A 16,436-nucleotide genomic window follows, 5' to 3' on the forward strand; every position below is an offset into this window, starting at 1 on the left:
TAAAACTACATGTCAATAATTTTTCACGAGTTAATGCCATCTGAGGTTCTCCAAATATAATAATTTTGTCATGTTTAGCCCTAAACTTTTGTTAACGACATGTAATCTTTTAACTGGTCATGATTATTCAAATTTCAAAATTTAACCATCAATGGTCCTTCTAAAAGAATGATTATGCCCTTACTTTACACTGCCTAAACGGCTAAAACTAACATGACTTGTTAAAATTTTAAAGTTAAAAGAACCTGACAAAATCATTATACTTGGAGAACTAAGATTACATCAACTCATTTTCCGCCTTTTAATTCTCAAGAAAGTTCATTACAGCCTTATACCTTATATATTCCTGATCTGAACTAATCTGTACATAGCAAGAAATTTCCATCAAGTTTAGGCTTTTTTGTTTTCCCCATTGCTAATAAAGCCATGAAGTTGTGATATTTTTCAGGAGAGGATGTTTTTGAAGGATATGAAGATTTCTGGGAATGTTCACAGAAGCCAAAAGAAAATCTGTTTTCATTTGCAGACATTCAAATCTCTAAGCTGAAAAAAAAAAATACAAGATAATCATCACCTCCATTCTGATGAAAGCAAGAATGAATCTTTGTTTCTTCAGCATACTGTCAAATATTTTCATGGGTTGGGTAAATGGAAGGCGATTAGTGCAGCAAGGAGTTTAATAGAACAAGAAATATCTATACAGTTTTTAGTGTCTTTTTCTTCGGGCTTCCAGCGCAGCTCCATCCCCCAGTGTCTCCCGCGCATCAGAGTCCATTCCCAGGCTGAAGAGGGCGGCTGCTTGAAGATAGAAGGCGGTGGGCCATTCAGAATACACCGCCTGAGCTTGCATAGCATCTGCAAGCGCTTCCTGTGGCTTATTGCTCATCAGGTAACACAGAGAGCGTCTCGCGAGCACAGATGGGGACACAACTGTGCCGCCCTCTATAAACTGCAACCGAAACATATTCAATTCTATAGATACAGAAAGAACGGGCACTGATATAATGATCTGCAAATACTTTTTCGAGTGCCTTGTGACTCTAGCCAGCAAAGGAGGTAAACCAACTTAGGTTGCCCATAGCTGAGCCAAGAAGGCCAATAGGTTGCTCCATCTGGAAGTCGAATTTGTAATCTTATGGTTACCAAGTTAATAGTCTAACCAACTTGGCTGGTCATAGCCTCACTAGGTTATAGTGTTAATAGATGTGAGTATATAGCCACTAATGTGCAATCCAACTATTAGCTTAAGCTTTTAGTTGAGATGGAGCACATGCTTCAATTTGGTATCAGAGCCAGACCAAAGGTCATGGGTATCCAACTACTATTAGCTTAAGCTTTTAGTTGAGATGGAGCATATGCTTCAATTGTAGACAGTCTTGGTTTAGCTAGGAGCAAGTGTTCATTCAATCAATAGACACGAAAAAACCACAGCTTTCGTAAAACTTTTGCAATCTTTTGATCGACAGAAATTATGGAGATATTAGTATTCTAATGTGAATTTCTTTCTATATGACGCATGTCCAAAATTAGAGCTTCCACACTGGTGTTGATAAAAACTAAAAAACGGGTGGCTTACCTCTGTGTAACAATCAATGGCAGTTGTAAGATCTTTAGCCCGGAAAGCAGTATCACCTCGTTTCCTACTATTTAAAGTGTCCTGTATTTGACCAGTCCACATCTGAAACGAGAGCTGCAAAAGCAAAGAATGTCAGCATATCAACCCAGAGATGAATTACTAAGAGACTGACTGTACAAGGATTGTGCTTGAGAAATATAAGAAACAAAACGCAAAAAGATTTAATCTTTGGACAGTTGCAGCGATTTAACACGAGAATAAAACAAGGAAAAGATAGGGCATTTGAGTAGATGAGTACGATCTGAAAGCAGAAACACCAACCTCATTGGCAACCCCTTCATCATCTTTGTATCCAGTAGTTTCAAGAATTTCGTGGATGGCAGTTAGATCGACTCTTGAACAAGCTTCACCGAGAGGTGATAATCTCGGTGATTGTTCCTGAGCTGGTGTTTCTTGAGACATGCCCATCAAAACATGTGATGCCACCTGCAATAATAGTGAAAAATGGCCATGACAGCTGGAAAAGGATCAAGGTTGACCATATATATATATATACAGTTTAAGATGTTGCCATGAACTGATGCGAAATTTATAAAAGAATAAAAGTTACATCTGCTTCTTTCTGAAGAGAAGTAAGATTGGTAACAAGGGATTTGACATTTGGTCTCTCCCGAGGTTCATACTGCAAACAACGCGTAGCCAATCGCACTACTTGAGTTCCTTCGTCATTTGAGAAGTGACCCTCCAAACACGAATCCATCAACACCAGATAATTCTTTCCACGTATCAAGTCAAGTGCCTGTACAAAGAAGTAGTTGAACGGATGGAACTTGTTTTAATGAAATGCTTCTACTATTAATCTTTTGCATATATATCTTTTTTGTGTAATGTTTAATTCTGATTATGGAGATGCCTAAGTTAATCTTGCAACTCGATCATCATGATTTTAAGAACGAGTGCTTACATGGGTCGGTGGAATATGCTTTCCGCTAAGAAGATCAAGCAACAGGGTGCCAAAACTGAAAACTACACTCTCAGGCGTTATTCTGCCTGCCAGAAGAATAACAATAATAATAATTTCAGTCAACATTTTGAGTTTGCACATTAATGACTATATGCTCAACACGCCCCTCACGTGTGCGATCCTTTGGTCTGGCTTTGATACCAAATTGAATCATGTGCTCCATCTCAACTAAAAGCCAAAGCTGATAGTTGCATTGCACATTAATGGCTATATGCTCAACAATCAGTACCTATATGTTGCAATTATGACAATGAAATATGCCCTCTCAAAGATAAATTTTCACACCTGTTCTTAAATACTCCGGAGGGGTGAAGGCCAGATTTGTACTATAACTCTTTCCATCTCGACTGTTCTTCATTAAGCCAAAGCACGAGAGCCTTGGATTACCTTCCTGTCACATGCCAAATATTAGGAGACGAAAGTAGAAATTCTTTGAACATCGAACAAAACACAACTTAGGAAATGCCAATAAGTCCACGAGATTAAGGTTAGCAAACTTACTTGATCAAAGAGAACTCTGTAGGCATTGAGGTCGTGATATAGTGCCCTCCCCTTACCGGTGCAATAATCCAACGCTTGTGCCAAATACAAAGCAACTCTTAACCTCATTGCCCATTTCAGCGGTTGGGTATCCCCTAAATCAATTCAATCAACACCAAATATTTACGAATTACGACTCTTTCTTAAGACGAAAGAACTCATTTTTACATATAATCAAGCAAACTATTAGCACGAATCAAGAATCCCGTGGATCAAGTTCTATCATGAGACGGTTTGAATACGGATCACATCTTAAATCTCCGGAAAGCTTTGTATATAATGTCAACATAGCACACAACCTCCTAAACCCTAATACATTTCATCAAGTCTCGTTTATCCGAAAATACTGGAAAGAAATCACACAACTCACAATGAAACAAATGTTTCGACAGTGTCTCGTGAGGCATAAATTCTGCAACAAGCAATCTATCATCCCCCTCATAGCAGCACCCTAATAAGTTCGCCAGCCGCTCGCTTCTCAACTGCCCCACCATTCTTGCTTCATCCTAAGAACAAAACATCAAGACAGCACACACATAAACACAATTTGCAGATGCAAACATTCCTCATTTTCATCAAACAGTAGAAAAAACATCCTTATTTTCTTCAAACATAGAAAAAACATCCTTATTTTCTTCAAACATAGAAAAAACAGTTGTGCATCAAATACTGCCATCAAATACTTACAAGGAACTGGCGAGCATCGGGCCAGGCGGACTTGTGGAAACGCTTAACGGCGATCAAATGGCCGCCGTCTTCGAGGTGGCCTTTATACACAACATTTGGAGCCTTCTCGCCATGTTCAGATACAATGTTGTCCACAGAGAACCCTGAGGTGGCAATTTTGAGCTCATCTAACCCATACTCTCTGAAAGCTGGCCATTTCCCCTGCTCAGTCTCTCCACCTTTGTCTTTGAAAGAATAACACAAATCCAAGAAAGAATCAGCAGAAAAGAGGAGATATTAAGTTGACAAAAAAACTGAAATTTATAGATTAAGAACAAAACCTTACCAAGATCAGAGGAACGTGGGATATTGGAATCGATGTTTGAAGACCAGAAACAAAACCCAAGCTTGGAGCAACGAGCTCCCATTGAATCAATTATGGAGGACTAAAAAAAATAAAAATAAAGACAGAATCTTTTGAAAGAGAGTCAGAGACTGAAATGCAACAGTGTTTCTTGGTACTCTTCTCTGCTCAAAACCCTTCTCTCTCTAAACTTAACATGGCAAGAGAAGAATTAGAAGGCTTTTCTTCAGCTGGTGGAATGAGAATGGAGATGGGAATATAGCAAACAGGGTATGATGTGATGTTAGAATTGTTTAATGATTTCCCATTAAGAGAGAAGAAAAGGAAAGAGGGTTTTGGAGATGGAGATGGAGAGGGGAGAGGGTTGCACACTTCCACATTCCATCTGCCTGGACATACACACAAACGCACATTATTTATCTTTCATCTTTTTGAATCAAGAAAGCATGCCTGTGACTTGTTCATTTTCTCTATTTTCCTTTGACATTCACAGTCATTACCCAACAAACCACTTCTTCTTTCTTTAATCCTATTTTATCACTCCAACAAAAAATATTCTAATTTTTCTTCTTCTTTTTTGACGTTTAATTTCTAAAATACATGTAAAGTATGTAGTATCTCAAGAGTACAAAATAGTAATGTATATTCAGTCACTCCAGAGACCTGGGACAAAAAATCTGGTGAGATTCGATCCTGAATCAGTATCAGTATATTTTTTAATTTCATCTCTATAACCAATTGAACTACTCATTTTTATCATTACTTAATGCAAATACATGACACCTTAATTTTATTCATGCTATTATAGATAAACTAATTTTAAAAAAAAAATTAAAATAAGAGTTATTGCGTTAAAAACTCCTTAACTTTTTTATATTTGGTCCTTACCAACAATATACTAAAAAAAAATTATAGCTAAAAATAAGTTGTTGAGTAAGTGAAATAAAATTATTATATTAAAAAATAATGAATTCGATTATTGTTAACATCATTTTTTGACCTAAGTTGAGATCATTGTACATAATATTTTTAATACAATTTATCTTTTCAATACAGAATAAGTATTTGATCCATAAATAATGATCACCACTTTCCTTTGTTATTTATTAAAGAAAGAAAAAAAAAAACTACATTTGATCTTAAAAAGAAAAAACGAAAAACAAATTGGATCTGTAATTTGATACGAAGAGATTATAGAGGACAAAGCAGTAATTTAACGTAGGATAGTGTCACGTGGAGGGCGTCGCGGGTGCGGCGTGCTGTCGCTTCATGCTTCCGTCACTTTCAACGTAGTTCCATTCACACATAACAATCTCCCAGATTTAATTGCTTGTTAAGGATAGCCTCTCACATATTTTTATTCTAAAAATTATCTCTTATGTTTTTTTTGAAAGGAAAAATTACAGACTAATTTTCATTCACATTCAGCCGGCCTCGATCTCTTTTAAAAGATAAAAATATACAGTCACTCACGTCAACTAAACTGGTTGTAAAAAGATTTATTTAATTACTTATTAAATGTTTTTATAACGATATGTATTTGATTAGGCAAAAATTAGTTGACCGTCACATATATCATTGTTTGTGAGATGAATTGAGTGAAAACCAAATATAATACTTATACTGACAAGGTTGCAAAACACGTTAGGCGCCCCCTAGGTGAGTCATTGTTCAGGTGAGTCCATCCTTTTCCATAAGTCCATGTAGACATATTTGGATCATGAAATGCTTAAAATCAATAGCTTAGATTTTGCAAACTGTGCATCTCACTTGTACATTTAATCATGAGTCTATATGTATATAATTAGGAAGAATTAAATAAAGTACTATACTAATATTTGATTTTTTTTTTGTTTAAATTAAGAATTTAATATTTAAAATTTAACGATATTTCTCTTCTTCTAATATTTTCCTCGAAAATGAGGAAGGAGAATTATTTTATTTTATTTTATTTTTGAACAAAAATATATATATGGAGAACACAACGAGATCACGAGGACAATGTGATGGATGTTTAAAACTAATACTTTTTCCTTGTATATTTTGGTACTTTTTGCTTGTTACTCATTATATTATGGAGTTATTTTGGTCACTTATGAAATTATTGTGTGTGTTAGGTGATTTGACAAAGAAACAATGTTTTGAGGCATTTAATGAAGTATTTGATCAAATTTTTAGAGTCACCTTAGCACGATAGCACAATTGAATGACTAAAGTAATGATTTTTGAAGTTTTGGAATGGACCATAACGAGACCCGCGACTGAGGAAGACAGCAAAGCATTACTGAAGATCTTAGAGGCTTCCCCGACTAGCTGCGGGTGTGGCTACACCCATGGCTAGTAGACAGTGAGCACTGTCTTGTGGCCACGGGTCTGGGCACGCCCTTGCCTGCACCCGTCGCCACTGGACAACATTCACTGTTTTGTGGGCAAGGGTCTTTCCTTTGTTTTAAGACAACTCTTTCCACCCCAAAAACTCACCTTTCATTTCTCTTTCACTTCATAGCTATGGTTAACTTTAGAATATCTTAGATAGGTGTAGATTGGTTATTCCTTTGCATTTTCAAGCTCAAGAAGATTGCAAATCTTGGATTTCAAAGCTTCAATAGAGAAGTTTTTCTTATTATCTCTTCTATTTACCTTTAATTTATGCTTTCAATTACTATTTTAATATTGTGTATCTATTGTTATATTATGAATAACTAAGTGTTTTGAGACTAGGATTTGGTTTGATTTCTTGCTATTGATGCTTATTTGAGTTGTATTGCATAAAGGGGATTATTTGAGTGTTCCAGGGTTAGTTGTGTGAATTGGGTTTGTTATGAAATTGTGTATAATTGTTGGATCCCAATTATATGCGTTATTTGGGGTGTGTTTGTTGCTACGAGAGTAGAGCTTGTACACTAGCCACACATTCACACACTTAATGCCCAATACGAGAGTATTTCGGGTATTAAGGAGAATTTATGCTTTGTGTTCTTGCTTGGACAAACTTGGATTTAATTTGCCACGAGAGTGGAGTTTAAAGATAGGTTGCAAGTCCAAATAGCTATGAGAGTGGTATTTGGACACTTTTGTGCTTCTCACTTACCCTATGCCTTGTTTAATTCCCTAATCTTACTGTAATATTTGGCATCTTAGCTTGAATCAACTGTCCCGGTCCTTTGTTTTACTTGTCTTATTTGTTATTAGCTTAATCTTATCAAACCATTTCCTTATCGATATGTTTAGCTTCTAAAAGAATAGTTCTAGCTTGTGTTTAGCTTCACTTTGCATCAATTCCTAACATTACAAGAGTCATCTCCAGTGGAACAGATATCTTAACACTGTACTGTAATTTGATACTTGATGGATGCTTGAAAACTGTCCTCATCACAAAGACATAGAGTACTCTTTGTCCTTCCACATTGCTATACGATTATCCCTAATGGGGTGTTTGGTAGATATAAATTGTAATTCTTTTCCCACTTAATTCAAAGAAGTGAAAAATTTCAGAGTTTGAATTACAATTCTTCAAATTTGATGAATTGCAAATCCTATCTCTCCCAAGATTATGCATAAGAAAATTTAGAGTTTGAGGACCATGTCCTCCCTAATAATCATACATCTTTATATAAAAATTACAATTGTATAAATATTTTGATCTTTATACTACTTATTTTATTTTAGTTATCACACACACATGTATGTATGTATATAAAACAAATACTATACTTGAAATTTTTAATAACTATATTCTTATCTATCAAAGTATCAAACAATAAATATTATTCTTTTCCCATAAAATTATAATTACTTTCTCTCTAATTTTCTCATGTTAACCAAACGCCATGTAAGTAAATATCAAGAGTAAAAGCAAAAGGGCATGTCCGCATGTTTTGGTCAAAGACTCAAAGTTGGAAAATCCAATTAAGCTAGGAATTAGGCGTAATAATTGAACTAATTTATTATTATTTTTAAATAACATTATCAGTTATCATCATGAACTAATTTATTATTAAAAAAAAAAAATCATATCAGTTATCATCATGTTCGCGAAACACATAATTAATGTTTTTAATCTTATAGTCTCTTAAATTTTAAATTTTGAATATTTTTGTAAGTGCCCCATATTTATTGAAAATTTATTAGGGATGATCATGATTTGATTTTGGTAAATGGTGACCATGATTTGTTTGAACTTTTTTTTTTTTTTTTTGTAATTTGTTTTAAATAGTCTAAATTCAACAATTAATTTAAAAGATTTATTTATTTTGAAATTTTTTGAAGAATGATTATACAAAATATTTAAATTTTAAATTTAAACTAAAAAATAAAAATAATATTGAATTTGTACTTTTTTAATGTTATTGACTCTATTACAATGTAGTATGTGTTCACACATACTTTCTAAATCATTTGAAATACAAAGAGTCAATGCTACCACACTGGGGTTCGAAATAATTTTGGAGTCTAAGCTGATTGTATGCTTTTTAGAAATTAATTACTTTTTTTTTTCAAATTTTAACCAAAAATTGGAACTTTTTCTGTTCGATTCGAATTGAATTGTGGTCATCCCTAAAAGTTAATAACTATGCAAGTTGAGTTTTGGATTGTTTAAACATTATATTGGTCCTGTTTGGTAAATGGTTGTTATCTATTAGCTGATTGGGTTAATTAGAAAGTATAATTAGTTGATAACATTAGCTGATTGTAGAAAGGTGTTTGGTAAATTAGCTGTTAGTTGATAGTTGTTTTACATTTTTTTTCTCAAAAAGCTAATTGAAAAAGTTGCTTTGAGTAGCTTTTTGAATTTTAGCATTTTGGAGTACAAAAAACTAATTAACCAAATATTTATGACCCTGTTTGGTAAATGGTTGTTAGCTGTTGGTTGATTGAGTTAATTAGAGGGTATAACTAGTTGATAACATTAGCTGATTGTGAAAAAATGTTTGGTAAATTAACTGTTAGCTGATAACTGTTTGGTATAATTTCTTTTCTCAAAAAGCTAATTGAAAAAGTTATTTTGAGTAGCTTTTTTAATTTTAGCATTTTGGAGTTACAAAAAGCTATTTAACCAAACACTTGTATTAATTTTTTGACCAAGTCAAACAACTAATAGTGGTCAAATAAGCCAAAATTGACCTATAGGCTAACTATTTTACCAAACAGGGCCTATATTAATTTTTAAATCAAGTCAAATAAGCCAAAATTAACCTATATGTTATTTTTTTTTTTGAAGGAAGCCTATAGGTTAATTATTTTACCAAACTGGGTCATTAATTTTTAAACAAAATCAAACAGTTAATAAGTCAAAATTGATCTATACGGAGCTATTTTCCCTCTCTTTCCCATTGTATATTTTGTCATATAGATTTACAACATGTTTAGTCACGAAATATGTAAAGAATTTATTTAATAGCATTCTTGAGAATGTGTATATTTGGTTGTCTAGTAAGTAATATGTCAGCGAACAACCAAGCTCATCCCCGTTCTCCGTCCCTACGGTCAGGGACCTAAGCGATAGTTTGCTCCATTAACATGGGAATGAGAATGGAACCCCTAACCTCATGATTAAGAAACGAGGTGTTGAACCACCACATCAACCATGTTAATTTCTTAGTTTGCTATAATAATAGTTTGATTTGTTGGCTTTCAAATAATAATAATAATAATAATATAACTCAGAACCAAACAATGGAATAAAATTTATATTTTATTTATTGTCTATTCCAATTCCTGTGAAATATGATTTTTCTTTTTCTCAAAATTCTTTCCATAATCAAATATATTGTTAGTTCTTAAATGATTATCAAAGTGACAATTTCAATCTCTATTAAGATTTCGTTAAACCATAAGATCAAATTTGTCACTCATTAAAGAAGATAATGTACACCACAAATAATTGAAAGACTATCTTACATGATTATAATTGAAAGACTAAAAGTATCAATTTTCTCTTTATATATTTATTGACTTTCCCAAAATTAATATATACTCTTCTAAGAACTAATGAAATGATGTAGTTAAAAAGCCAAAAGAATACCCAGAATTTTTGGGGGGGTCCTTTCACTTTGACCTAACTTTTGTTTTTTGTCTTTATTTTATACATTTTTTTTAAAAAAAGCCTCCAATTTCCAGCTCAAATTATGGTTAAAATTAGCTGTGTTATCATCATATTATCTGAGCAAACATTTTGGGGCCTTAGACCCCAAATTGACATCATGAAATGCATGTATTTTCCTATTTAATACTCTCTTCCTCAGACCCTCACAGGCTCACAGACTGTTAGTTTGTCCCTCCAAACAGTTCCCCCTTCAAGATCCAATACAGGCAAAACTAGCTGTTAAACAGTACTACTGCATCTGCATGTTTTATGTCTCCCCAAGAGATATTTAGCAGCAGATGAAGTACAAGCAGCAGAGATTCTATGGCCATGATTGGACCGCCGGCCATCACTGATCTACGTTTTTTCTTTATTCGTGTAACTGTTTAGATTGACGATTAAAACGATAAAATTTCCCAGGCTGGTCAAAAAATGTTAGGACGGATGATGAAAGTGGGACTTGGTGTTTTGTCACATATTGACAATTATTGTCGAGGACAAAGTGTAAAGTAATTAATCTCTCGTCTTTATATAATAATTCAACAGGGCAACTGGGCAAGTGCTCTACTATCTATATATCCAGTGCATGTCAATATGTAATGTCTGTAGTATTTATAGTGTAGTGTCCATAACTACCATGTTTAGGGTTTTGATTTTGTTTTAGTTACAGCAATGGTGCATGATATGTTATATTGTTATGGTGTGAAATGCAAAAAACCAAATTGGGGTCTAGTCCAAGTTGGCAAATGGTCATAAGGGAACAAAATGTACAGAGCAAAGATGTCAAAGTCTTCAACTTTTTGTAATAATCTTGACACTGGTAGGGTACAATGGATGGGGGGGGGGGGGGGGGGGAGGGATTAAAGAAGAAAAGGAAAATGAGTTGGACAGGGTGATTGGAGTGAAGCAGAAAGGAGGCCATGTGAAGGTGCAGGTATATAGGAGAAAAATGAAGATGGTGTAGGGACCTTTCACTCATTCCTCAACCAAGAAGCAATTATTTTGCCACTATCATTGGCTCACATGTTAGCCATCATTCCACCAATCCTCACGTGATTGATTCTTCCAACTCATCTTGTGTTATCTCGCTATGTTCTTTGCGACGCATCATTCAATTTGGTATCAGAGCAAACATACAGTTCTCCTATCTAAGGCCTAAAGGACTCTGTTCTTCGCAATGCATCATTCAATATGGTATCAGAGCAAACATACAGTTCTCCTAACTGATGCCTAAGGGACTCTGTTCTTCGCAATGCATCATTCAATATGGTATCAGAACAAACATACAGTTCTCCCATTTAAGGGAGTTAGGGAAGGGATATAGTTCTCCAATTCATCCTTTTTGGTGATTTTATGGCTATGATAGTTGGGTTGAATCATCATTTCCTATTTGGACAGATCACTAAATGGTGCCCCCAAAAGTTTCCATATCTGCAGCAGCTAACACCAAATGCATTCATAAAATAGGTTGTTCCACCTCAGATGCCAATCACATGATAATGCTTCTTTCAACTCTACTAACATGAAACTAGAACTATTTACTACTACTAACATGAGTTGTGCTCTCCTATAAACAGCTTCAACTTTGTTACTTTGAGCCATTTTGGCTTTTTTTTCATGACCCTTTGTTGCTAGGTCTAAGATCTTAACTCATGATAATAAAAATAAAAAACACTATACAGACTTGATTTAGATCCCGTCTACTTACTATGAAGCATTCAATCTAGACTCTTCCAACAGGGGAAAGTGGTGGAATTGAGACCCGCTTGCCAGGAAACTCCGCCTGGGCTTTGTTAGAAACATTTGACACCATGGTGGGTCGAGAAGAATCCTCCCCAAATGCATTGCCGGATTCACAAAATCCATCTTGCTTTCTAGTATTTAAAACAGCCAGGCAAATGGAAAATGCTTGTAAGGTTTTGAGAGATGAGGTGTACTCCACAGAAAAGATACCATTCTTGAAAGGAAACAGCCTGAGGGCAGGCTTATTTTCTTGATCTTCTCCCTATCAAAAGATCGGAAATGACATTCACAATTGGTATTGGTTTCAAGTTTCAACTGAAATATGGAACTCGAAAATGAATATAACAATGGGGGGAGAAAACTTTGGACAAACAATTATATACCTGAGGATAAAGCTCAAACGGTTCAGCATTCGATGAAACTTTAGTTGAACTGGATTCCCTGCTCGTTCCATTGTGATTGGCAAGGATTCCTAGTTTACAACCCAAATCCCAACCCCCACAGTCACACGACCCACCTGACTTCCATCGTTCAATGAGTGAAGAAGGTTCACCTTTTCTGGGTATTCCATGATTACCACCAGGAAGAATAACGTTCATGTTAACATCTTGGGTCTCAGAACACATTCCAACTTTTACAACAATGGCTGCAAGCTCATCATTCAGCTGCGGGTCTGCAGTTTGCTGACCTGCCTGTTTTACTCCCATGGTAAACAACACAAACTCTCTAATGATTGATTGATAGCCTGACTTCTGGCTAATAACATCGGGGAATGGAACATCAGAAACCTTCATTTGTGCAATGACACTAGGAATATATCCATTTCTATCCTTTTTCTTCGTTTCATGGATGGTAAAGAATGTGTAGATCAAATTGTTCTTCTCCTTTGTGGACGAAATTGAATGCTTCATTGTGGCTGCTATAACGTTACCTTCATTCTCAACTGCAAATTTATATAGAGGAACGCTATTCTTGATAGCTACTTGCAGAAGAGCTCGCATTGTGGAGGGTCCATGTCTCCCAGCAGGAGATGGATCGCCAATTTCAATGGTTTTACATCCTTTTAAATCTAGTTTTACTTTCATCATGTATGGAGTAAGAGATTCTCCTCGCCTTGGGGCTGATTTGGAACGCTTATCTCTAGATGTTGAATCTCCCGGAAATAATCCAGTAAAATTGTCAGAACTGCCCGTCTTTGGCTTCAGCAATGGCTCCAGCAACCTTCTCAAAGGAGTAGATGCTGCCCTATTTTTGGCATCTGCTTTGTCGGGTGGCATAGTTGAAGTGCCTTTAGCATTACTGGTCCGGTCTATCCTACCCATCGTGATGCCAAACCAACGAGATGGAGAAGGACTTCTGGCCGTAGGTTCTAAAGATTCTTCTTTTGGATTCGATCCACGAGAAGATATGACCCGAGGTGGATTTTGCAGGTTCCAGCTTCTGGGAGGAGTAGATGACCTTTTCCCGGGACTGATTGAAGGTTCATTTGGTTTTGATGATAGTTTAATACCAGTCGAAAAGCTTCTTCTGGTTGTGCTGGATTGTGAGCTACACAACTTATCGTCTACCTTCATAAAAGGTTCTCCATCTAGAATCATCATCTTTCCCTTCGATTTGGATATCGAGATATCAACCTTTATATCTTGTGACTTCCTAGTCTTAGTAGCATGATGGCACTCCGAATGTTTACTCAATTCCTCTACTTTCTCAATCGAATCATGAAGTGTACTCCTCGGGACACTTTGTTGCACTTTCGAGGGTTTAGCTTGGCAAGGTTTTAGGTCCCCCCGCAACTTTTCAGAAGAAAATAGATGAGATTGCAGTGTAGGGTGATTCGAAGGAGAGCAGCTATGCCCGCTACTAGAATTGGACGATGACTCTTCGGTTGAGGAGAAAGAAGACGTATTGCTGCTCGACGGTGAAAATCCACTAGTGCTAGAAGGAATTTGCTTATGTTTACTTTGCCACCTTTCTAGATGCCTCCAATCAAGAACCCCAACATTAAAAGCCTTTTCGTGCTGGCTTTTTCCTCTTTGCAGATAGCTTGGCAAACTCGACATGTATCTAACAACCTCTTCATCATCACTTCCCTTCTTTTCACCCCGTTTCTTCTGGCCTAACTTGGCAGGTCTCGGTGGAACCACACCCCCATTTTCTAACGCACCACGATTGAAATTAGAAACTTCGGGCCTCTCAAACATCACCCTATCTCCAAACTTTGAACTATGCTTTGCTTGGTTCGATGTAAATCCACCATCTATCCCGTTCCCTTTCTCAGAGTGGCACTCCATGAGCTGCAGAGATGTAACCGCAAACTATCTGTCTATTCTAGCCTCGAAGATTACAACTTTTAGAATGCAAGACAGGTTCCTCAGTATACAATCAAGTGATTTCATGATTGGACCTGAAGAAAATGGATGACAACTGCAAAAAAAGACAAAGTTTCCAGCAAGTAGTCGATAAAAGATTCAATTTTTTTTAAAAAGACAGTAAAATAAACTAATGGAGTGGTCCTCTAAAGATAAGGTAAATCCACCCATCCTCACCAAAGATGGAACTCTTATAAAGGACAAAGCGTCGTGCCGATTACAGATCACGGATGACCTAATTTCAAAGTTTTGAATAGCGAAACCTCATTGAGGATGCATGTGAAGATACAAGTCAAGGAACATAACAGAGAACCTTCCAACACAAGCCCTCCATCACTAAAGAATCTAACTTTTTAAAGCATGTTTTACTTGTTTCCTATTCATCTATCTCTCATAAGCTTCTGGAGAAATAAGAACCACAAACAATGGGCAAAGACAGGAAATAGTTATTGTTATCTTCCACCATCTGCAATGAAGCCAAATTTAATCTAGCAATTATTTTTGGGTTCTCTACAACAATTGCAGACCTTAAAAGACTGCCCAAATTTCTGAAACTTTGTTTTGCTAATGCAAATGTTTCATGTTCTGAAAAGGTAATAATCATAAAACATCAACAATGATAGCACAAACCCTTGGGTTTCAGCTTTCAATCACAAAAATACAAGAAAATAGTGACCCCACAGAACAAACCTCAAGATATAATTACACAATTATGGAAATGATTTGAAGCATACCTAACTGAGACAACTCAAAATTGCGAAAACCCAGTGCAGAAAGAACCCCTCAATTGCCTCAGAAATAGCTGTCGGTGGACCAGAAATGCCGGCGGCGGTGAAGCCCAGACTTGCAATCCAAGAAAAGAGTGAAAAATAACAAAAACCCAGAAGAAAAACAAGGCCTTTATCAGAACCCAAACGCCTCCTTGAATTCCAGAACCATTTTTGGTCCTTTCACAGCTGGGCTGAAGCTCATTCTCTTGATTCTTGAAACCTTTCAAGAAATGGTGTGAGGGAATATACAGAATCACAGAGAAAGGGAAAAAAAGAGAGGCTATGAGTGAAAGCAAAGGTGGGTAAAAGGTAGAGGAGATATGGGAAAAGAGCAAAACTTTTGGCTGGAGTTCACTTTGTTTTTCTGGATTTATGTCAGGAGAAAAGGGTGTGGGGAACTGGGGATAGCGTCTTGTGATTCCTCTATAGGATTCTCTGCTGGGTAAATCTTTGAGCTCTCATCTTCATCTTTTTGTGGGCCTCATGCAAGTTTAACTGCAGCACTACATCAGCATTTCTACTCTTTACGTTTAAGGGATGGGTTTAATTGCACTTGCTCTGTCTCGTTCTGAAATCTGGTGAAATGGTGAACAGTGAGGTTGACTACGCTTCACTCAAGTATTTCTGCACAGGGATACACAGTGCCATTCATTTGAGGTCGTAAATATTCTTCCAACAGGTTGACCCAACCCTAAGGGCTCCACACTCTGACCGGAGAACATTTGGGAAAATGTAAATCATGGTAATTCAATTGAAGAATCACAAAGGCTAAACCTTTGCTCACTGCACACAAGAAATCCCCTCACTTTGAGAGGTAGCTCCCACACCAATCGTAAATATTAACCAAATAAATATACTTTGTTAAAAATTTTACTATGTTTTTTTGTTGGATTTTGGTTGTGGTTTCGACTATTTTAACATTTGAATTTGGTTTGATGGTTTCACAGAAGTTGTAGCTATTTGAGTTTTTTTTTTTTCAATGACACAAAAAATTACTTGATTTTGACATTTTTATGTTGAGATGTGATCGAAATATTCAATATTAGACAAGTGGTACGAAAATTGTAATGCATTTATTTTTTACTTCACTTTTATTTGAATTTGTCTAAATAATTAAAACCATTAAAAGCACCATTATTTGGCTATCTTAAAAGTATTTTAGCCAATTCATTAGCTTCATATTGACTCTTATCCTCTTTTGTTTACTTTGCTTTCAAAATTGTCCTTTAGTTGCTCATTGTTTGCCTTCAAAACTTTCTTACTCCTTACTTATGGATAAGTGCTCCTGGGAGCAAAATA

At 35.8% G+C, this 16,436-nt stretch overlaps 2 protein-coding genes across 2 annotated transcripts; both read right to left on the reverse strand.

Moving 5' to 3' along the window:
- Positions 1-489: 489 nt before the first annotated feature.
- On the reverse strand, positions 490-4,628 carry LOC109163750 (probable serine/threonine-protein kinase At5g41260). The gene is made up of 10 exons (XM_019312461.1): positions 4,153-4,628; positions 3,828-4,051; positions 3,511-3,646; positions 3,102-3,235; positions 2,886-2,991; positions 2,541-2,626; positions 2,187-2,375; positions 1,898-2,062; positions 1,577-1,690; positions 490-949 (listed from the first exon to the last, which is right to left on the reverse strand). Exons 1-10 carry the CDS (start codon positions 4,232-4,234, stop codon positions 707-709), a joined length of 1,479 nt encoding a protein of 492 aa, XP_019168006.1. The 5' UTR covers positions 4,235-4,628; the 3' UTR covers positions 490-706.
- A 7,057-nt stretch (positions 4,629-11,685) lies between these two features.
- On the reverse strand, positions 11,686-15,754 carry LOC109163781. Its single transcript, XM_019312487.1, has 3 exons — positions 15,102-15,754; positions 12,382-14,422; positions 11,686-12,260 (listed from the first exon to the last, which is right to left on the reverse strand). Exons 2-3 carry the CDS (start codon positions 14,287-14,289, stop codon positions 11,979-11,981), a joined length of 2,190 nt encoding a protein of 729 aa, XP_019168032.1. The 5' UTR covers positions 14,290-14,422; positions 15,102-15,754; the 3' UTR covers positions 11,686-11,978.
- Positions 15,755-16,436: the final 682 nt, after the last annotated feature.

The sequence above is a fragment of the Ipomoea nil genome, unplaced genomic scaffold, assembly GCF_001879475.1.
Source record: "Ipomoea nil cultivar Tokyo-kokei standard unplaced genomic scaffold, Asagao_1.1 scaffold0302, whole genome shotgun sequence".
Lineage (NCBI taxonomy): Eukaryota > Viridiplantae > Streptophyta > Magnoliopsida > Solanales > Convolvulaceae > Ipomoea > Ipomoea nil.